Source organism: Balaenoptera borealis (genome assembly GCF_965194805.1).
Source record: "Balaenoptera borealis genome assembly, chromosome: 5".
Lineage (NCBI taxonomy): Eukaryota > Metazoa > Chordata > Mammalia > Artiodactyla > Balaenopteridae > Balaenoptera > Balaenoptera borealis.
This window is the reverse complement of record NC_138862.1, coordinates 11,928,118-11,951,428: the sequence shown is the minus strand read 5'-3', so window position 1 is coordinate 11,951,428 and position 23,311 is coordinate 11,928,118. Positions and strand designations below refer to the sequence as shown.

General features: G+C 38.0%; 1 protein-coding gene across 4 annotated transcripts in view; it reads right to left on the bottom strand.

Moving 5' to 3' along the window:
• Positions 1-1,169: 1,169 nt before the first annotated feature.
• TMEM50B (transmembrane protein 50B) overlaps positions 1,170-23,311 on the bottom strand; it is a 36,594-nt gene continuing 14,452 nt past the window's right edge. For all 4 annotated transcript variants that reach the window (XM_082395120.1, XM_082395122.1, XM_082395121.1 and 1 more), the window contains 6 exons: positions 16,726-16,865; positions 15,207-15,319; positions 13,277-13,344; positions 9,124-9,216; positions 6,147-6,204; positions 1,170-2,618 (listed from right to left, as the gene is read on the bottom strand). In XM_082395120.1, the coding sequence (XP_082251246.1) occupies positions 2,573-2,618; positions 6,147-6,204; positions 9,124-9,216; positions 13,277-13,344; positions 15,207-15,319; positions 16,726-16,824 (477 nt within the window). In that variant the 5' untranslated portion in view covers positions 16,825-16,865 and the 3' untranslated portion in view covers positions 1,170-2,572. The remainder of the gene's footprint in view (positions 2,619-6,146; positions 6,205-9,123; positions 9,217-13,276; positions 13,345-15,206; positions 15,320-16,725; positions 16,866-23,311) is intronic.

The window sequence follows — 23,311 nt, the reverse complement described above, 5'->3', positions numbered from 1 at the left end:
AGGGCCCCTCCCCCCTGCCTCTCCTTAACTCCCCTCAGCCTCCTTCCTATGCCCCCAGGACAAATGTGGCAGGGGAGTGGAGGGGGCTTTGGAGGGCAGGGGACTGGCCTGGGAGCTCAGCGGGCTCCCAGGGCCCGAGTGGGTGGGGCAAATGCCCTCCACTCCTCCCAGAGGGTCCCTCCTGCCTACCTCTCCCTACCTCCCCTGAACTCCTCAAAAAAATTGAGATGGCAAAAAAAAGTGCCACAGATGAAGGAGCAAGGTAAAAACCTACAAGACCAAATAAATGAAGAGGAAATAGGCAATCAACCTGAAAAAGAATTCAGAGTAATGATAGTAAAGATGATCCAGAATCTTGGAAATAGAATGGAAGCGTGGATTGAGAAAATACAAGAAATGTTTAGCAAAGATCTAGAAGAACTTAAGAACAAACAAACAGAGATGAACAACACAATAATGGATCCTGTCTGGCCTCCACTTCTCCTCCCCCTTCTGTCCCCCACGTCCTATCGGTTCACTTGGGGGTCCCTCCCATCTCCTTGGGCATCAGGGTCCCCCACCAGAGGCCAGTAGGCACCCCAGTTGTGGGGAGATGCTAACTCAGCATCTTCCCACACCGCCATCTTGACTCTGCCCCAGGAGACCTTTATATTAAGGGAATCACATGTATCTTTAAATGATTACAAAGGACTCTATTCTAACTTACAATGTCTGATAGGAGTGGATACTAACATTATCTTTTTTTTTTTTAATGAGGAAACAAACAGGGAAATTAAGTGATTTGCTCACAATTAAAAAACAAATTCGTGACAGAGTCAAAAATAGAAAAAACAGCCACTAGGCCTTCTGGACGGCCTTCATTAGCCTTCACATTAGCATTTCACAAATCTGAGTATAATATAGTTCTCCTGGGAATTTCCTGCTGGTCCAGTGGTTAGGACTCCGTGCTTTCACTGCCGAGGGCCCAGGTTCGATCCTTGGTCAGGGAGCTAGGATCCCACAAGCCGCATGGCATGCTCCACCCCCCAAAAATATATATATATATATTTCTCTTTATTTTATAAAGGGAAACTGCTTCTTTGACCAGCTCCACTTGAGTAACTGCAAAATGAACAGCCAACCCAGTTTTATAGTTCATTTTCTCCAACAGATTTAACAATACTAGAATGTGTGAGAAGTAATATTTATTGCAAGAGGTTAGAAGGGAGTGGAAACAAGTAATCAGTCTTAAAATTTGTTGGAAGCAAGACACAGTTTTTTTGAGGGAAAAACAACAAAGAAAGAAGTAATTAAACAAGATGGTATCTAGACAAAGGCACAGCATTCCACAACTGCTTCATACTCTGTGCACAGGAGAGCCTCAGAGAGGAGAGACATTAAGCAAAATAAGGCTTATATTAGAAGCTGCATACAATACCACTGATATTATTCTGTCTTACAACAAAAGGCTCTAGAAAAATCCCCCTGGAGGAAAAAAGTGCAACACAAAACCTGTATAACAAAGGAAAGCAAAAGTAGAAATAAAGACCCAACTATCCCTCTGAAATCTCTCACGGGAATACACTCAGTGCAAATACAGTATTTCAAACTCAGCAAAAGAAGTTTCTGACTGGAGTAAGAACTTTCAGGTTAAAGATGTATTCTGCAAGAAGAGTTCACCTAAAGCTTGAAAGCTAGAGCAAAAAGAGACTTGCAGTCAGTAACTGAGTGGATGAAACGCCTTATTTTTCACTAGGTCATAATAATCCCCTTTGGGAAGAAGTGCTTTATCTTGAAACTAATTATTCCACTTTTTGTTATATGGTTCATGCTTTTAAGCTGCAGTTGTCTCAAACTTGCTTGATATAGAATTTTGCAATGTCAGATAATAGTAGGCTGTCAAAAGAGAACCATTTAAGCTGCATTTGTAAGAAGCAGGTTGCTGAGCTGCCTTACAGTCTTCTTACATCAACCATATAAAACTGAGCTTATCTGATCATGTATTAACCCTTCTCAAATAAAGTCATATGAGAGGAATTGTTTTTAAAAGAGGCTTTCAAACTAGTCCTTCAGGCATTTTTAAAAATCTTCGTATAAAAGTCCACTTTATACATAAGAACAAACATTTTTCCTTTAAAAAAAAAATCTCATTTTTAAGCCAAAATAAATTACAACTTGCTGATATACCTTTTTTAATGGCTCAGTGCTTATTTCAGATATATGGAGCTGTATTTTTTCCACATTTTGAAAATTAGAGATACTGAGACAAAGTAGTTAACTCTACAATTAGATGATGATACAACCCTGGCTCAGGGAACAGACTAAGCTTTAAGTCTTCAAGAATAAAAAAACCGACACAGATCATCTCATCTATATAGTCTTATACTATGTACATATTAACAATCTATTCAATGAAAAAAAAAGGACAGAAATTTCATAAAACTATTTCAAAACTCAGAGCATAAAAGTGTAAAGAAACAAAACATTTAATGTACAATCTATTCCATTTGGCAATGTGTAAATTATATTGAGAGATAAAAACTTATCTACAAATAGAATATAACAAAAGGAAAATGTGATGTGAGAAGTGATCTCAGGTCCATAGCTCTTCAGTTCTTCCAAATTTATAGATCAGAGTGCTAGAAAGATATTAAAATAAATCATGAGGTAAAATCACACAGAAACGCAAAAGAGAATTTATTTTCTAAATATGCTTTGATGGGTACCTCACTGATCCCTTTGTATCAATTTCTAAAATTAAAGATTGTGGTGGTGTTGGTCTGAATTTGCTTGTTTTATAAACCAGTTTGTTGACCTTGATGGTTGAGCTTAACTGAATATCTTTTCTTAAAGCCTGAAGTTACTAGATAGGTCACTTGTAAGGAAAGGGGGCATTTCTCATAGTAGCCGGCATTAGGGCCACTCACATCTCTACGATCCTACAATGTCTGAGCTACAAACACTGAAGCATCCTAACAGACCATGTTGAAATTCTTCGTTCAGTTAACAAATAATTACTGTACAGAGTACTGGCTGGGCACCAGGCCCCTAGCTAAGCACTGGGAATGTGACCGTGAGTCAAAACAAGACAAACGTGCTCACCAATGGGAGACAATCAAATTCCAACTCAATGACACACATGGTACCAAGAGAGGGAAATATAAGGATCTGACCTAGTTAGAGGTCAAGAAGGTTTTCCTGAGGAAGTAGTGACTGAACTGAGATCTAAAAGAAGAGTGGGAATTATCTCAGCAAGGTATAAGGGAAGAAGGAGCGGGGCAGAGAGATGGGACACTCTGGCAACATGAGTTTGAGTTGTGGGTACGCTGGAGGTGGTAGATTTGAAATGTCAGCCACCCAAGAGGGGATAAGTAAGAATCTGGATATGTGGTTTAGACGTGGAGATAGACAGCTGTGACTCACTGGCATACAGGCAATAACTGAAGTCCCAAGCAAAAAGGACCTCACCTAGAGAAAGAACGAGTTGAGAAGAGGCTTAGAACAGAACCTTAAGAAACTTCAAGTTAGCGGCCAGAGGGTGGAGGATCAGCCTGCAAAGGAAACAGAGGAAGAGTGGCCGGAGAAGTAGGAGTGCACTCTGGTGCCTAGAAAAGGCCTGGCACACAGGAAGCACACAGCTGGCTGGATAACTTGCCGGCCTTTGGGCAGAGCGCATCGCTGATGCAGTAGTCACTGCCCACGTGAGCACAGGCCTTTACGCATACAAGGTTTCTGTTCATCCAACTGTCATTTATATAGACTCCTCTACCACTATAAAGGGCTGAATCTGAATTTAAATTTGATCTCTCAACAGTGCCTAAGGTGTCTTCATGAAAATTCACTGTATTCCCAGAAGGCTGTCAGTCACATGCCAAGAAATACAATCACAAGACCGCAGAAACTGTCGAACATCTTTCAAAACCAAGAGTGTCCAGGGGCTTCCCTGGTGGCGCAGTGGTTGAGAATTTGCCTGCCAATGCAGGGGACACGGGTTCGAGCCCTGGTCTGGGAAGATCCCACATGCCGCGGAGCAACTAGGCCCGTGAGCCACAACTACTGAGCCTGCGTGTCTGGAGCCTGTGCTCCGCAACAGGAGAGGCCGCGACAGTGAGAGGCCCACGCATTGCGATGAAGAGTGGCCCCCGCTTGCCGCAACTAGAGAAAGCCCTCGCACAGAAACAAAGACCCAACACAGCCAAAAATAAATAATAAGTAAATAATAAATAAATTAAAAAAAAAAAAGAGTGTCCAGGCCACAGTGCAATAAGAGGGAACCCAGGCAGGGCACAGTGGTCTCCCTGAGTTGAGGAAACAGAGTTGAGAGTTCAGGGAGGCCAAGCGGCTGGAGTGTGCAAGGCGGGGTACAGACAGCTAGAGAGGGGGAGCCCAGGAGATCGGTAGGGGGTTCCCCTTGAGGCTTCTGCCAAGTGCTGACAGCAGATGCATGTGAGGAAACTACCCAAGAAAAGGGCAGGAATCACTGGAAAGAACAATTCCCAAAGCTCCCACAGGGCTGGGAAGACTTCAGAATCTCACAGCAGAGTGGAAAACCTCAGACTACATGGAGAATCAGGAAGAATACTCAAAAGTGTACTGCCTTAGCAAGGGGGACATATTAGTCCCAGACTAAAGCTGCTTTGGTCCTGCCTAACGGAGCTTAAAAGCAAGATTCGAAAGGACTGAACTGTTTCCAAGTGACTGAGCTGCATCCAGAACAAAGTTCAAAAGCATTTAGAGGAATACCAAAAAGTCCAGCCCCCAATCAGCTTCATGCAAAGAAGCAAACAGGGGAAAAGGGATCCAGAATGAAAAAAATAAATAGAAATAATCAATAGGAACAGACTAAGAATTGACACAATTAGACAAGGACACTGAAATAGTTATAAACATACTTCACATGTTCAAGAAGGTAGAGGAAAGCATAAGTATGTTAGAGAGAGATGTGGAAATTGTTTAAAAAAAAAATCAAGCTAATAGAGGTGAAAACTACAATGTCTAAGATGAAAAACATACTGGATGGGAGTAATAGCAGATTAGACATGACAGAGGTAGAGATTAGTGAACTTAAAGATATAACAACCTTGAACTATCCCAAATGAAATACAGAGAGAAAACAAGAAAAGAGAATACTTGATGGAGCGATGGGGTAAGAGTAGGGGTGGAGAGGTAGGGCAAAAAAAAGCATGAAAAGAACTAAGCACCAGTGAGCTCTGGGATGACTTCCCACAGCCTAATATACATGTAATTGGAAGCCAGAAGGGCAGGGTGGACAGAAAAAAATATTTGAAGAAATAATGTCTGAAAAGATTCCCAATTTGATGAAAACTATAAATCCACAGATCCAAGAAACTCAATGAACCCCAAACAGAAGAAATATGAAGAAAACTACACCACAGCACATCATAATCAAATTGCTTAAAATCAATGGCAAAAACAAACTTCTTCAAGGCTTAGATTTTAATGCTTTTGTGAGAGGGGTATGGGGTAAGGGATGTAATTTTATAAAAGATGCCTAAAATACCTATCTTTACACTAAAAGACATTTCATTCTGAAAAGCAAAGGCTACAGGGCTTCATTTTGGAAACTTTTTAGAAGATTGCCCCTAAAAAATACTTTTGATATTCTTTTATTTTTATACTTACTTTAAGTTATCTTAAAAACTTAATACAAAATCCAATTCACCAACCAGGTTTTGTATACGACATGCATAGTATGTATTAATTCTAATTTCTTTTTTTCTTATTTTATTAAAGGTACATGATATGGTTTCTTAACAAAACACAGGCTATGGAAGCAGCAGTCTGGGTTCAAATTCCCATTCTGCATTTGCTAGTTAAGCGGCCTTAAGTAAGCTCTGAGTCTTATTTCCTCATCTATAAAATGGGAGCACCACTTGTTTTACATACTTAAGATAATTAAGTGGGAATTTAAAAGGTAACATATATAAAGCATCTAGCTGAGGTCTTGGCACATAGCAGGGCCCCTAATTAAATGGCTTGTGTACGCTTTTATGCAATAGTAGAATTTTCACCTTTTAAAAGAAGTTCTATACACTGTAACTAATCCAAGAGATTTATACATATTCCAGTGCCTATGCTGCTCTTATAATAAAGATGATGTTTCTGTAAATGTTATAGGTGTATAGTTAAAAAATTAGGCAACTTACCTAAAAAATATAAGGGCATTTTGAAAAAACACAGCTAGTCCTGGATAAACATCAGTATCTGCACACACAAAGTAAAACAGATCAGATAATTACAAAAGGCAAATGGCCGTAACAAAGTATTCATGCCATTCATAATGACATGCTCTGTATATTATAAAACACTACTATTATTCATTAACTCTAAAAAATCCACAATGAAATTGAAGTAAGAAAATGATAATCTCCTTCTCCCAAAACAAAGGATTACTCTCACTCTGGATAAAAGACAATGAAATTATTAGGTTTCCTTTCTGTCTAAAGCAGTTGCTATGGTTCTAGCTGTATCGCAACTGCCAAGGAAGCAGCAGCTTATCCCTTCACTTCCTATGGCCAATACAGAAACACACAATGTTAGAAAGATACAAATTAAATTGTTGATGATGTAACAGTCTGTTCATTTTATTTTCTTTCATGAATTCAGGAGTTTTATTGTGCAAATCTGACATATATAAAAAGAATCATTATAATTCATCATCATATTCTCCTGGAGAAAACAGTCACTATCTTCATAGGAAGGAAAAAGAAAAATTTGGAAATTACTCAAATTTTTGTGGATATTTAACTTTTATAAAACTATCAATGTTGATTAAAAATACTAGTTTGGATGAAGAAATATTCAATTTGTAGCCTTTGATATCATAGCAAATAATATAGCTGCATGGTTAAAAGCCCCAAGTTTGAGCCATACCCCTGGATTTGAATCCTGACTCTACCACTGACTAAATGTATGACCATGGGCAAATTATTTAACCTCATTATGCCTTACTTTCCTCATCTGTAAAATGGGCATTGTAACAGCACCTGCCCCCCAGAGTGTGAGATGTGGACTATGCATAGTGCTCAGAACAGTTCCTGGCTCATAAAGTGCTATAGAAATGTTAGCTGCTGCTACGATTATTAACAGCTCCAGAAAAATCTGTACAGTAAAAGATTTGAAATATGTGTTAGAAATGCTCTCTGAAGTCAGTTTACAAACTAAAAAGTATATGTAACGAGCAATGCTGTAGAAATATGAAGATGAGATCCATAATTGAGAAATTTCTCAGTATGTACTAGTTCTTTAAAGATTAAGATACGACCACTGAGGGAATTCCCTGGGTCCAGGGTCCAGTGGACTCTGCGCTCTCACTACCAAGGGCACGGGTTCCATCCCTGGTCGGGGAACCAAGATCCCCCAAGCTGTGTGGCACAGCCCCCCAAAAAAAGAAAGTAAAAAAAGTACTTTCCCTCAAATAAGCTTCATGCTAGAACTGTGTGCTCCAGAGTATTTTTAATTAACTAAAATAACACATTTTAGAGTAGTATTAATTAAACATTAGGCAACCACTGTCCTCTTGTACTGACTTATTTTGTGCAAAATGAAAGACAAAGGTATTCCCAAATCTTATATTGATCAATCTATGATACTTAAGGGATCCTATCAAGATATTAAAAGGTCAGCTGTGGGTCAGGACAAGACGTGACAGTTAAGCAGAGTGACGAGGAGATTCCAAAGACAGAGGCATCAGGAGACGAATAAACTGTTATCTGAAACTTATTCCTGTCTTTGGAGTGAAGGGAGAGAGCCAGTGAAAGAGGTTCTTCTGATGCTTCCAGAAGCGCATGCTAAGACTGGGTCCTGCTTTTCAAAACCTCTCGCCATCCCCGTGATGAAAAGCTATGGTGACTGGAACAGTCACAAAACTCAGAATGGTATACTAAGAGCTCACTCCATTGCATCAACTGTTTCAACATGAAGGCTACACACGTCTTCAGTCTTGCACTTAAAAAACTCCCCTTGTGAACTGGCAGTGCTTCTCAGCACCTCTGCCCCCTAAAAAAAAAAAAAAAAAAAACACTCCCCTTGTACCTATGAATGAAAAATTAGAGGCTGGGGTTGGAGAGAAGATGTTATCAGTGGACAGAAAGATACTGGGGTCCACAATGCCTTATCTTGAAATCCTTGGGGCAAGGTATGTTTTGGAACTCAGGATTTTTCAGATTTAAAAATGGTAACACAGGGGGACTTAGCTGGTGGCGCAGTGGTTAAGAATCCACCTGCCAATGCAGGGGACACGGGTTTGAGCCCTGGTCCGGGAATATCCCACATGCCGCGGAGCAACTAAGCCCGTGCACCACAACTACTGAGCCTGAGCTCTAGAGCCCGCGAGCCACAACTACTGAGCCCACGTGCCACAATTACTGAAGCCCACGCACCTAGAGCCCGTGCTCTGCAACAAGAGAAGCCACAGCAATGAGAAGCCTGCGCACCGCAACGAAGAGTAGCCCCCGCACCCTGCAACTAGAGGAAGCCCATGCGCAGCAACAAAGACCCAACGCAGCCAAAAATAAATAAATAAATAAATTTATTAAAAAAAGAAAAACAGTAACACAGGGCATAATATTACATAGCACCCCCAACTATGTTTGGACCAGCATCCCACAATCAAGTACAACCACATTCCTCTAATAAAACATTTGAATACTTATTAAATGATATAAAGACTATAATGAGCCCTGGATCATTAGGTCAGGTTTTGCTGCCAAACTGGTTATGAAAAACCTGACCTTCAGCACTTTTGTGGATTCTAGAATTGTGTATAAGGGGCTGTAGCCCTGTACAGATTTCTCACTTTTACCACTACAACCCTCAGTAAAAGGCCTCTCGTATAGAGCCTGGTTATCTGGGGTAAGGAAGGAAATCAGAACCTCTAGAGATAGCTGAGAGTCACCTGGTCTTGTCAGTGGCTTGGATTTCCTAACGAGGCTATCCCACTGCACTAAATGACCCCACTGAGAAGTTTTATTAAATAATTTATATCTTCACACAGAGTCTTATCTTCAAGCTAACTGAATTATTAAACTAAATTTTACTCCACGGGGAGTTAACAGACTAAGCCAAATATAAAGGACATATCTGAATCTTTCCTATGAAATAATAAGAGGAATAAATACTTACTTTGGGTAACATATGCACCAAAAAGAATCCACATAGAAGCAATAAGTGACCCAAACATCAACATGAAACCAATGAAGAGCCAAACTCGAGCACCTGTGTGAAAAATAGGCTTTATGATTTTGCTCATTTTTACAGCTCTATGCCTTAGGAATACATAACACTAGAACACTGTTCATCTAATATATGCTATGCCTATCAAAGACAGTCACGTATTTATATACACCTGCTAAAACAATTAACTGAATGAAGATTGAAAAAAAGAAACTAAAACTAAAAGGTGTTAAGCGATACTTGGAAAGGGAAAAAGGGTAAATTACCGTTCTACTGGCTAGAGAAACTAACAGCTGAGTAAACTAAAGTAGGCAAGCTTCAGAAGTAATTATTTGACTAAACTGATTAATTAAACCCTAACTGAAAAATTACCGTGTTGTATATATTATCAAAGTAATTGCTCTATTAGAAGTAGCAAATGTATTTCAGATAGCCATTACCACACAGGAATGAGAGACTGCAAATGAATAAGGACCATATGACCTCTTTTCATCAACGTTAATATCATGGTACTACTCAACATGGTACTAACAGCAGCGATATATTCAATCTCTCTTATTCAGCCAAACTGTACCACATACCCTTGAAAAGTTCAAGGACAAAAGCATCTCTTCAAACCCCTACTGTATAGAATTTTAGAAGTTATACAACAGAATCTCAATAAAGTGATCATCTGGACACCTGAGTAGATTCAATACATTTTTAGGAAAGCAAGTTAGCATTTGTGCCAGACCCTGATCACAGGTATACTGACAGCCTGTCACCCTATGGAAGGGGAATATAGCTCCCCTGAAGTGAAAATAAAATCCAAGCCAATTTCCATAATAGAAAGCTAAATTTGCCTCAATTTCAGATATTCGGTTACTAACTGAACAGAAATTCATATATTTTAGACACCAGATATGCAGGAAGCTCAAAGCTCAGCATGGTTAGAACAGCTGATATTTGAGAGAAATGGGTCCCTAGGTTATCTAAATTTTATTATAATACTAAGCAGATCTCCAGAAATATACAGCAATGTTTACTTCCTTGGAGGAAAACATCCTCCAAATTCAATCACAGCTTTTACCTAAAGTGAATGAAAGGAAGTATCAAAAAGTCCTTGTAATTATTTTCCTTCATGTCCTTTATATATGACCACACAAAAATTTTTTAACAAAACTGAACAAGAAAAAAACTTCCCTTGAAAAATGAGTATGCTTTTGTTTAGCAAAAAATAAAAAACTGTAATGTTTTCCCTTTTTTGCTTTGACTACCAGGAAGCTCAGAGTCAAGGTTAATAATTAAGAGTATCCATTTTGTCCTAGAGTCTAAGTATCAATACATGATCTTCTTTCTACCTAGTTCCTGTTCCTTCTTATTTAACAGTTCCATTTGTAGTATATTTATTACGTTAATAACACTTTCCTGCAAATTCCTCTGAGAATTAAATGGGAATAAATTACACATAAACCATTTAAGTAGTATGAAAGCTTAGTGTGGCAATAGCTGAGCATGCCTACAAGATAGTCTGCCCTGAATTTTTGAAGCACTAGACAGAACTTGCACTAAAGGTACCACATATAAATGTAAACTGACGTAAACTGACTGTGAATTTTAACTGGGTAAGAAATAATCATGGAATAAAATGTTATAGTCACTACTGGGAGTAAAAAGTATGGGCTTTGGAACCAGACAGACCCAAGGCACATACAAGTTCTACCTTTAAGCTAAAAAGTTTTGGGTAAGTTACAATGAAATTTTCTACAGAAAATAGTTAATAGTAACATAATCCACAGCAATGCCTGTGGAATATTTTTGAAAGAAAAATGATCAAATAAGTTAATGTGTGCTCTATGCACAACATCACTTGCTAATACATGCTTTTTTATTCTTTATTCTCACTCATTCCTGACATTACCTGCTGAAGCTGGGGCACAAGGCATGCATGTGTGCGTATGCATGCGCACACAGACACACACAATGCACTTTTAACTTAGGTTCATCTGTCATTTGTCACTATCCCCATCCTCTCCAATTCTTCAAGGATCACAATGGAAGTGAAATTATAAAATCTGCATCAGCATTTAAAGCATCAGGTACAAAAGAAAGCTAATTTGTCCCCCTGTAACTGGCTTATTTCACTTAGCATAATGTCCTCCAGGTTCACCTCCGTTGTCACATATGGCAGGATTTCCTTCTTTTTTAAGGCCCATTCCCCTTATGTGAGGTATCTAAGAGAGTCAAATTCATAGAAACAGAGAGTACAATAGTGGTTGCCAGGGGCTAGGAGTGGGGGAAGTGGGAGTTGCTGTTCAACGGGTATAAAGTTTCAGCTACACAAGATGAATGAGCTCTAGAGAGCTGCTGTACGACACTGTGCCTATAGTTAGCAATATGGTATTGTGCATTTAAAACTGTGTTGAGAGTAGATCTCATGTTTAGTGTTCTTACAAAAAAAAAGGAAATTTTTTTTAAAGCTAAGCTCGTCAGCTCCTTGATTTGGTTTAATGTCTTATGATACTTTATGATTCCATTTATATGAGATTCTAGAAAAGGCAAAACTACAGTGATAGAAAGCAGATCAGTGGTGGCCAGGATGTGGGGGAAAGGGGATTAACTACAAAGAGATATGAGGGAACTTTCTGGAGTAATGGAAATATTCTATATCATGATTGTAGTGGTAGTTACACAACTGTATACATTTGTCAAAACTCATCGACCTGTACACTTTAAATTGAATTTTATTTTATATTTTATATAAGTTATCCTCAAATACACTGACAAATATATATATATATATGATACTGTAGACAAAGAGACTAAATGATTCTCGACTGGATACAAACATAGCATGGTGGCCAAGAGCATGGGCTCTGGAACCAGATTGTCAGTGTTCAAATCCTGGTCCCACCACTTATTTGCTTTATGACTTTGGACAAGTTACTTAAGTTGTCTGTGCCTTAGTTCCTTAATCTAAAACTGAGGACAAGAGTGGTTACCTTATAGGACTATTGTGACAATTAATTGAGTTAATATGTGTAGAGCATTCAGGACAGTCTTTGGTACACACTAAGTATTCTACAAGTACTTGCTATTATTCTTAATCATCCTTCAAAATTCCTCTCCCACCTACTCCAAATTCCTGACTATAACCACAAGTCACCCCTCCTAGTCCTTAAAGGTTGGAAATAGAACGTCTAGTCCTGAGCTTTTTATATACAGCATGGAAATTCCACTGAAAACAAACCCCTGGATTCTAACAGAATGTGTTATCACCTGAACAAAAGAAAAATACTGTTGGATGACAAATCAAAAAAAATTCAAACTCAAAACAAAATGTATATGTAGACAAACAGCATGTTTCTTCTAAATACTTCTGTTGTAGCCTATGGGTGGTTACTCAGGTGATCAGAACTGAATGTGAAAAACACTGTAGTCCCAGGTTTGAGCTCTTAATGTGTCCATACTTTGCTGTTCAGTAATCACGGTCAGCCATCTTGTAAGTAATATTATTGGTCAACATTTGGGATAAGAATAAATCCATCGGGGCTTCCCTCGTGGCGCAGTGGTTGGGGGTCCGCCTGCCAATGCAGGGGACACGGGTTCGAGCCCTGGTCCCGGAAGATCCCACATGCCGCGGAGCGGCTGGGCCCGTGGGCCACAACTGCTGAGCCTGCGCGTCTGGAGCCTGTCTTCCGCGGCAGGAGAGGCCGCGATAGTGAGAGGCCCGCGCACTGCGGTGAAGAGTGGCCCCCGCTTGCCGCGGCTGGAGAGGGCCCTCGCACGGAGATGAGGACCCAACACAGCCATAAATAAATTAATTAATTAATTAAAAAAAAAAAAGAATAAATCCATCACTAACACAGGAACAGTCAAGATCCATTGATTTTGCATGGTTAACATTTTATCTATATACTATGGGCAATATAACATGACAAAAACCAGTAACCTCTGGCAGTAACTTTAACTTTCTTAAAGTTTTAAATAACACAGAAACTTTTTTTAAAAACCCTACATAATCATTAATCATCCCTAAATAAAGACTCACCAGAGGCTTTGTTTTTTCTGCTGATAAATCCCTCTTTTACCTGCATACATTAACAACTCAAAGTGCCTTTACCTGTTCTTCCTAAACAGCCGCTTTCATAGCTGTCACCTCTCACCTGAGCATTGGACACGGCATTTATCCTAGAACAATACAAAATCATCTAATAAGCTTTCATCATGCTGTTAAAATATTCATAGATATTTACATATCATTTAGAAGGGAAGCATTTCCTATCTAAAGCCAGTATCTGAATAACTGAACATATCTTTTAACTTAAATATCCTAGTGGATAGAAATACTATGCTAGTCTTATTTTCCTAAAGTACACCCAGAAAACATACTTAATTTTTTTTTTAATATCAATGTTTTCTATATATTGGTAATAAATATGTTGAAAACAAAATTAAGAAAACATTTCCATTTATAATAACATCAAACAAAAACATACTTAATTTTAAGGGATTACTATCATTTGTCTCCAAAGATTATGAAAGAGGCCAATTTTCTGTGTTCTTTTTCTATTTTATTTTATATTTATACATGAATGACCCACCATGAGTTACCCTATTTTAAGGTTCTCATTATAACCAAGAGTTCAAAAGTTTCTCTGTGTTAAAAGTCAAGTGATTTTCTCTCATCCATTTCTCAAATTCAGAGAACATTTGGTATAATAAATAGGCCCACTTTATTCAGCTTCTCTTTCCATTCTTGTTAGAGCGGGTATATTTGTAGCAGGAATTGTCTTTTCTTAGCATCCTGAATGAATATAAGTAGTTCCATCTTCTACAATTCACCTTTTTAAAGCTCCTGACAGTATAAGAAAATTACGTAATCTTAATGTTTAACATATTTTTTAAAATTATTAAAAGACATCCATGAAAAGCTTCCAAACTCTTCTATGAAGTGAGATAATGGCTAAACCTAAAAATGATTTAATAAAAAAGGAAAGCCATAGATCAATCTCATTTAAGGCCAGTCCTGCCCTCCCTCCAATACTGGCAAATACAGTTAAGTAACACACTTAAAAAAAATAATACTCCATGGTAAAAGTTGAATGTATTAGATACTCAGTGCTCTGTGGTGGCCTAAATGAGAAGGAAATCTGAAAAAGAGAGGATATGTATACGTATAGCTGATTCACTTTGCTGTGCAATATAAACTAACACAATATTGTAAAGCAACTATACTCCAATAAAAAAAATAAATTTTAAAAAGGATTAACAAAAAAAGTTGAATGTATTAGAGTATTCAAGGATGACTTCCTACTAAAAAATCTAGAAATGTAACATACTTCATTAAACCTAAGATGCCAATGATTTTTAAGATGCACCATTATTTTTTTATACTTCCAAGAAAGAAAAAATATTATGAATTATAAGATACCAAGAAGCACAAGATATTAATACAAGAAGCACACTGATATTCAAAGACATTAAAATACAAAAAATAATCTTAAGATCTATAAAACATAGTAATTTTTCAGTTTAACAAATATAAGGACAAAAATCACATGATAATCTTTATAAAGTATAATAGAATTATCTGACTAAATTCAACACTTTTTTTTTTTTAATTCTTACTGGAGTATAGTTGATTTACAATGTTGTGTTAGTTTCAGGTGTACAGCAAAATGAATCTGTTATACATATACATATATCCACTCTTTTTTTTTTAGATTCTTTTCCCATATAGGTCGTTACAGAGTATTGAGTAGAGTTCCCTATGCTATACAGCAGGTTCTTATTAGTTATCTATTTTATATATACTAGTGTGTATATGTCAGTCTCAATCTCCCAATTAATCTCTCCCCCCCAAATTCAACACTCAGTCTTGATTTTTAAAATCTTACTAAAATGGCAATATAGATATACACACATATATTTATCACGTTAAAGAAGAATCAATCAATGAAATTAAAAAGTTATTCCAGATAGCATTAAACTTTGAGGAAAAAATGTTTTTAGAAAAATAATCTTGAATTGAGAATTACCTTCATACTTACATGAAGAAAGCCAATGTGGAAAACACACCACATGTGTGAAAAGCATGGTTCAGCTGTTCTGGCTTAGGATACACCACGGCTGCATCAATCATTATCCACCAACCTGTAAAAAACTTGAGAAAGAACCCATGTCATTAAAATACCACTAATACTTTGGCTTAGCATGATACCTGTTCCTTAACATTCCATGTTTTCTATGGACCATATAATTGGAACATAAAATATGTCTACTTTGAGTTTTAGATGTTGAAATATAAAAAACAAGAATCCCTTGTTTACTTATTCTTTATAGCATATGAGGTGAATCTAACTAATCAAATCCGTGTAAGATTCAAGTTCTGCTCTTAATGCAAGATGAAAAGTTTATTACCTAGGAATGAATTATCTGCTTCTTTTATCCACCATAAAATTATATACAACCAAAGCTCTCTTAACTAACCTCCAACTAACCAGCTCCCTGATTACCCGATGTGTTTCACTCTCTCGTTCATATTAAAAAGAATGTGGAACATTCTTTTTTAATATGCCCAAGCACTTTTGCTTCCACAAATGAGCTGCCACGTCTCCAAAAAATATCTACGCTTGCTATAATTTTAATTATGTAATTTGATTAAAAACTGACTAAACATGAGTTTGCAAAATGTAATGTTTCTATGTCAACTAAGCTGAATAGAACTAAAGTAGACAAGTTACTAAGGAATTTCATAGACAAATTAAGTGCAGGCGAGGTGACCACAGAGCAAGAAAAACTTGGAAACACCTACAAGAATTCTGCATGCATATTGCTTCACAATTATAAGATGTTATGGAAAAACCTGAGCGAACTTTTTGGCCACCCCAATATCTTCAGTTCCTGCTCCACTTTATTTATTTCTTTATTTATCTTTTCGATTGAACTTCAGGTATAGAACTATATACTGGAAAAGATTAATTTAAATTAAGTGGAACATATACTGAAATTTGCTTCAAAAAATGCAGTGGGGGCAGGGAGTGCTTGATGGAATGCTAAAGCAAGATTGGTCACGATCTGACTTTTTTTTGAAGCTCAATGACAAGTACAGGGGGTGAGAGAGGACTCTATACAATTCTCTCTATTTTTGTGTATACTACTGATATTTTCAATAATAAAAAGTTTTTAAAAAAATACTGGAAAGAAAATTAAGCAGTAGTTTCCTCCACAAATTTCTTCCTCTCGCTTCCTGCCTGTGCTGCAGCTGGGGTATGAAGATGGCAACCCTTCCCTAAAGTGCTGCAGGGCTTCAGTTCTAATGCAGCCTGAGGTTGTTAATTACTGTCTGCACATCCTGAATTTCAATGAGTCACAACAATATTATTTGTTAGATCAAATTCTGAGCCTTTGAGGATCCTAAAGGAATGATACATATTACATAATTTACTTAAAAAACTACTGCCTTCAAAAACTGTATTATCATGGATATTCACAGTTCAAAGGAATCAAGATTAATTTTCAGGGCAAAAAGTGAGGTATAAATGTCACCAACCAGGCTTTTTCACTTACCAATATACCTGCTACTACAGAAGCCACTGCATTTCTTCTCTCACTCCAGTCGATACATTCACATTCTGGCCAACGGAAATTATCTAGGAAGCCTGCCATTTTCACCACTTAAGCATGGACTTTTCATTAAATACTATATTCTACAAATAAAAAGACAAAAAAAAATCGATCTAAGGAAATGTTGTTTTTTGTTTTTAATTTATTTATTTATTTTTGGCTGTGTTGGGTCTTCGTTTCTGTGCGAGGGCTTTCTCCAGTTGCGGCAAGCGGGGGCCACTCTTCATCGCGGTGCGCGGCCCTCTCACTGTTGCGGCCTCTCGTTGCGGAGCACAGGCTCCAGACGCGCAGGCTCAGCAGTTGTGGCGCACGGGCTTAGTTGCTCTGCGGCATGTGGGATCTTCCCGGACCAGGGCTCGAACCCGTGTCCCCTGCATCGGCAGGCAGACTCTCAACCACTGCGCCACCAGGGAAGCCCAGGAAACGTTTTTAAGAAGTGAAATATCTTACTCCTTTCTTAAAGCTTTAAACACAAATTTAACTTTAGGTCTAAATCTACTATAGTTAAGAAGAAAAATTCAATACTACAATGAATATCTATTGAGATGTACATAAGACTGTCCTAGGACACAGAAGGAGCTTACTATTTGTTAAATGAGCATGGTGGTTTTAAAACATGTCTGCCATAGAGAATGGTCTTGAGGACATGGGGTGGGGCGGGGGGGAGCTGGGATGAAGTGAGAGTAGCATCAACATATATACACTACCAAGTGTAAAATAGATAGCTAGTGGGAAGCAGCAGCATAGCACAGGGAGATCAGCTCAGTGCTTTGCAACGAGCTAGAGGGGTGGGATGGGGGGAGGGAGGCTCAAGAGGGAGGGGATATAGGAATATATGTATGCATATGGCTGATTCACTTTGTTGTACAACAGAAACTAACACAACATTGTAAAGCAATTATACTCCAATAAAGACGTATTAAAAAAATAAAAAATAAAAATAAAAAGTGTCTGCAAAGTCTTTGACACTTCTCCCATTGAGAGGTGGATCTATGTCCCTACCTTTGAATTTAGGTCAACAATAAAGGCTGGTTCACCGATAAAGTAGAGAAAGTGATGCTGTGTAACTCTGCCATACAACTTCTCAGACTAGATCATAAAAGACAATGCAGCTTGCAGGTGGTTCTCTGGAACACTAACACTAGAGCCCTGAGTTGCTTTGTAAAAAATCCAAGGCCACAGTGCTGTGAGGAGACCACGTAGAGGTGTCCTGGCCCACGGTTCCAGGTGGCGGCCCAGTCAACAGCTAGCCCTCAACTGCCGGACGTGACTGCTGCTCCGGTTATTAGCATTACCCCCACACTTTAAGCCTTCCCTGACGAGGCCCCAGGTAGACGGAGCGGACACATGTCATCCTGGCTATGCCCTTTCCAAATTCCTGACCCACAGGAACCGTAAGCATAATAAAATGGCTGTTTTAAACTACTAAGTTTTAGAGTTATCTGTATGCAGCAATAGATAACTGGAAGGAGAAAAATCACACGCATAAAAAACTATATAAGGGTACAGCATGCTGTGCGAATTTTCAAAACAAAGAGAGTATGTTCAGATGTGATGATTCAGGAACACCTTAAGTTCCAGAAAGAAAAGGGGAAAAAAAACTATTTGAAAGCACTGAAGAGTGCTGAAAAGCAGGCAGAAACTGGAGGGCATTTACCCCTTGAAAGAAAACACAAATGAGCACGATCCACTTTAATACAGCTTTTCCCCCTGAAGCATCCCCTAACCTCCCACTCCCAGCCAAGTGAGACCCTGTGGTGCAGAATAGCTAAAACTTGAGCAAAAAGTCAGTCTTTCTGGCTTGAGGTATCAGAGGATGAAGTTCAGGATGACAAGAGCAGCTGGAAATTGAAGGGGAAATCTTGGAAAGGGGTAAGTCACAAGAGGGAGCCCCAAACACTAATATAAACTCTCTTAAATACCTGACTAACCCCTGAACAGCACATGCATGAAGGAGATTCCAAGGACCTCAGCAGAAAAAAATATCTGGAAGGCTAAAAGAACTAAACAGATTTCAGCTGCTGTCCCCTGAAAGGCATTTTGGAATTTGAGTTCCACCAGGTCAGAGATTAGTAAACACCTTGGGATTTCCACACACTCCAACAAAGTATAAAACCAAATCTCCACAATTTCAGGGTGATCAGTCAGTATTTTAATTGCCTGTTAGAACAAAAAGTAACACTCTTCAGATGAAGATAACTGATCCAGAGTGTCTATAATGTATCATCCACAATGTCCAATATACAGTTGACCCCTGAACAACACAGGTTTGAACTATGCAGATGCACTTATATGTGGATTTGTTTCACTAAATACATACTACAGTACTACACAATCCATGGCTGGTTGAACCCACAGATGCAGAACTGCAGATACGGAGGACCAATGTATAGTTAAATATGAATTTCTGACTGCACAGAAGGTCAGCACCCCTAACCCCTGTTTTGTTCAAGGGTCAACTGTATAGTTTAAAAAAAAAAATTACTAGACTTTTAGAGAAGCAGAAAAAATGTGATTTATCTTCAAGGAGGAAAAAAAAGCAGTCAATAGAAACAGACTCCCCCATAACTCAGATATTGAAAATTAGCAGACAATGACTTTAAAGCAGCCAGTATAAACACATTCAAAGACAAAGGAACACGGTCAAAATAACTGAGTTAATGGAGAATCTCAGTAGAGAAACTTTTAAATGTAAATTTTAGGACTGAAAATTATAATATTTGAAATTTAAAATTAACTAGATGGGCTCAGTAGGAGATTAGAGACAGTAGAAGAAAGGTACAGTAAGCTTGAAGAAAGATCAAAAGAAATTATCCTATCTAGAAAACAGGTTTTTTTTCTTTTTAATTAGGGGGAAAAAATGAATAAAGCTTCAGGAAACTCAGGAACACTAACAACTGGTCTAACATATGTTTAATTGGGTCCCAGAAAAATAAAAGAATCAGGAAGAAAAAATATTTAAAGAAATAATGGCTGATAATTTCCCAAATTTGGTGAAAAATAATAATTTGCAAATCCAGGAAGCTCAGCAAACTCCAAGGAGGATAAACACAAGGAAGACATCATAATAAAACTGCTGAAAACCAGAGATAAAAAGAAACAAAGCAACTTTAGGGGGAAAAAATAATCAACACATTACATACAGGGGTAGTAGAACAATATGTATGATGGCTGACTTCTCATCAAAAACAATGGAGGCCAGAAGAAAATGGAAGGACATTTTTTGACATGCTTTTAAGAAAAGCAATCATGAGAATTCCCTGTCAGTCCAGTGGTTAGGACTCCATGCTCTCACTGCCGAGGGCCCGGATTCAATCCCTCATCAAGGAACTAAACTCCCACAAGCCACTCAGCACGGCCCAAAATCAATCTCAAATGCTATATCCAGCAAAAAATATTCTTCAAAAGTGAGGGTGATGGCAGTTCTACCCCTATCTATCTACCCAAGAGAAATGAAAACATATGTCTACACAAAAACTTGTACACAAATGTTCACAGCAGCATTACTCATAATAACTAAGCAGTGCAGCAACCCAACATACGTCAATTAATGAATGAATAAATAAAATGTGGGATACCATACAATGGAATACAAATTCAGCAATAAAAAGGAAATACTGATACACGATACAACACAGATGAACCTCATAAACATTATGCTAAGTGAAAGACAACCACATATTGTATATTCCATTTATTTAAAATGTCCAGATGAGGCAAATCTATACACAGAAAGTAAATTAGCTGTTGCCTAGTGATGGGCAGGGGAGAGCAGAGTGTAATAGGGAGTGCGTGCTCATAGGCATAAGGTTATAAAATTAGACTGTGGCGATTACTGCACATAAATATACTAAAACTCACTGAACTGTACACTTAAAACAGGTGACTGTTATCATATCTTTATTGTATCTCAAAAAAGCTTTCCTTAAATGAGGATAAAATAAAAATATTTTCAGGTAAACAAAAACTAAGATAATTCATCACCAAATCTGCACTAAACAATGCTAAAGGAAATTCTTCAGGTTAAAGGGAAATGACACCAGATTAATCTCAGATCTATAGGAAGGAATGAAGAATACAAGAAATAATCAATATGTGGGTAAATATAAAAGACTATTTTTTATTCCTTCTCTTTATTTAAGACAACTATTTAAAGCAAAAATTATAACATTGTATAAGATATCCACAAAGATAAACTTTCTAAATAGCATGTTAGTTACATTTTCAAATAATATGCTTAAATATGGATTTAGGCGAAATACCTCTAAATTTAAAGTAATGGGTCCAATTGTTGATCTGAAAAGAAGTACAATAAATATACTACAGAAGGTCCAAACACTGGAAACACAGACTGGGAGACAATATTTGCAAAACAAGTATCTGACAAAGGATTTGTACCTACAATATAGAAAGAACTCTTAAAGATTAATAATAAAAAAAACAAAATATAGGCAATAAAAAGTGTGCACGAGAGTTGAACAGACTTGAAATGGGCAAAGGACTTAAAAAGACAATGACCAAAAAGCATCTAAATAGGTATTCAACATCATTAGTCATCAGGGAAATGCAAATTAAAGAAATATCATCACATCCACTAGAATGGCTAAGATTAAAAAGACTGACTGCTGGAAGCAGAACAACTGGAAATCTCATACATTTCTGGTTGCGGTTTCTTACAAAATTAAAAATAATCCTCCCTATAACCCAGCAATTCCATCCCTAAGTGTTTACCAAGGGAAGTAAAAACATATGTCCACACACAAAAAGACTTTTACAAGAAAGTTTATAGCAGGTTTATTCATATTAGTCCCAAACTGAAACAACCTAAATATTCATCAACAGAAGAACGGATAAACAAATTATGATGGATTCATACAATGGAATACTATTCAGCAACAAAAAAGGATGAACGATATATATAACCACACAGAAAAAAAATCTCAAAAACCTGATTTATGTGAAAGACGGCAAACACAAAGGAGTACATACTCTATGATGCCATTTAAAATGAAGCTTAGGAAGAGGCAAAACTAATCAATAGTCCCAGAGATCAGAACAGTGGTTGCCAACAGGGGCTGAGGATTGACTACAAGGGAACTTTTTTGGGGTGATAATAATGTTCTATATCTTGGTTGGGATAGTGATTATGCAGGTACATTTATTTATCAAAAGTTACTGAAGTGTACACTTAAGATCTGTGTATTTTACAGTATGTAAATTTTACCCACAAAAAAGATTTTAAAATTTTATCATTTAGATATGCTTTAGCTGCACTAAAGCCTTACTATGTACGCATTATGGGCACATTTTATCAAGATAGTCTGCAGACACAGAGATGAACTGTTATCAAAGATTAAATATTAACTGGTTAAAAACAAGTTTAGGGAAGGTCGCCATGAATTTAAGACAATGTCTGAAGGTTAAAACAAAAGTCATGGGACTTCCCTGGTGGCACAGTGCTTAAGAATCCACCTGCCAATGCAGGACACGGGTTTGAGCCCTGGTCTGGGAAGATCCCACATGCCACGGAACAACTAAGCCCGTGCACTACAACTACTAAGCCTACGTTCTAGAGCCCACGAGCCACAACTACTGAAGCTTGCGCGCCTAGAGCCCGTGCACCGAAGCAAAGAGAAGCCACCGCAGTGAGAAGCCCACGCACTGCAACGAAGAGTAGCCCCCCGCTCGCCACACCTAGAGAAAGCCCATGAGCAGCAACGAAGACCCAACGCAGCCAAAGATAAATAAATAAATTTATTATTTTTAAAAGTGACATTATTAAAAAAAAAAGTCATGTTGCCTATTATAAAATTCATTTTGCATGTATTAACCTATTTGTAAATAGTTCTATAAGCAGAAAACATGCAGTCGTCCCTCAGTATGTACAGGGGATTGGTTCCAGGACCCCCCTCGGATACCAAAATCTGTGGATGCTTAAGTCCCTTACATAAAATGGCATACTATTTGCATATAACCTCCTTTATATACTTTAATATCATCTCCAGATTACTTATAATACTTAATACAATGTAAATACTACGTAAATAGTTATAAATACAATGTAAATGCCATGTAAATAGCTGCCAGCGGGCTTCCCTGGTGGCGCAGTGGTTGGGAATCTGCCTGCCAATGCAGGGGACACGGGTTCGAGCCCTGGTCTGGGAAGATCCCACATGCCACAGAGCAGCTGGGCCCGTGAGCCACAATTACTGAGCCTGCGCGTCTGGAGCCTGTGCTCCGCAACAAGAGAGGCCGCGACAGTGAGAAGCCCGCGCACCGCAATGAAGAGTGGCCCCCGCTTGCCACAACTAGAGAAAGCCCTCGCACAGAAACGAAGACCCAACACAGCCATAAATAAATAAATAAATAAATAAATAAATAAATAAATAAATAAAAAAAATAGCTGCCAGCACTCAGCAAATTCAAGTTTTGCTTTTTGGAACATTCTGAAATTTTTTTTTTCCTGAGTATTTTTGATCCCTGGTTGGTTGAATCCGTGGATGTGTAACCCAAGGATACACAGGGCTAT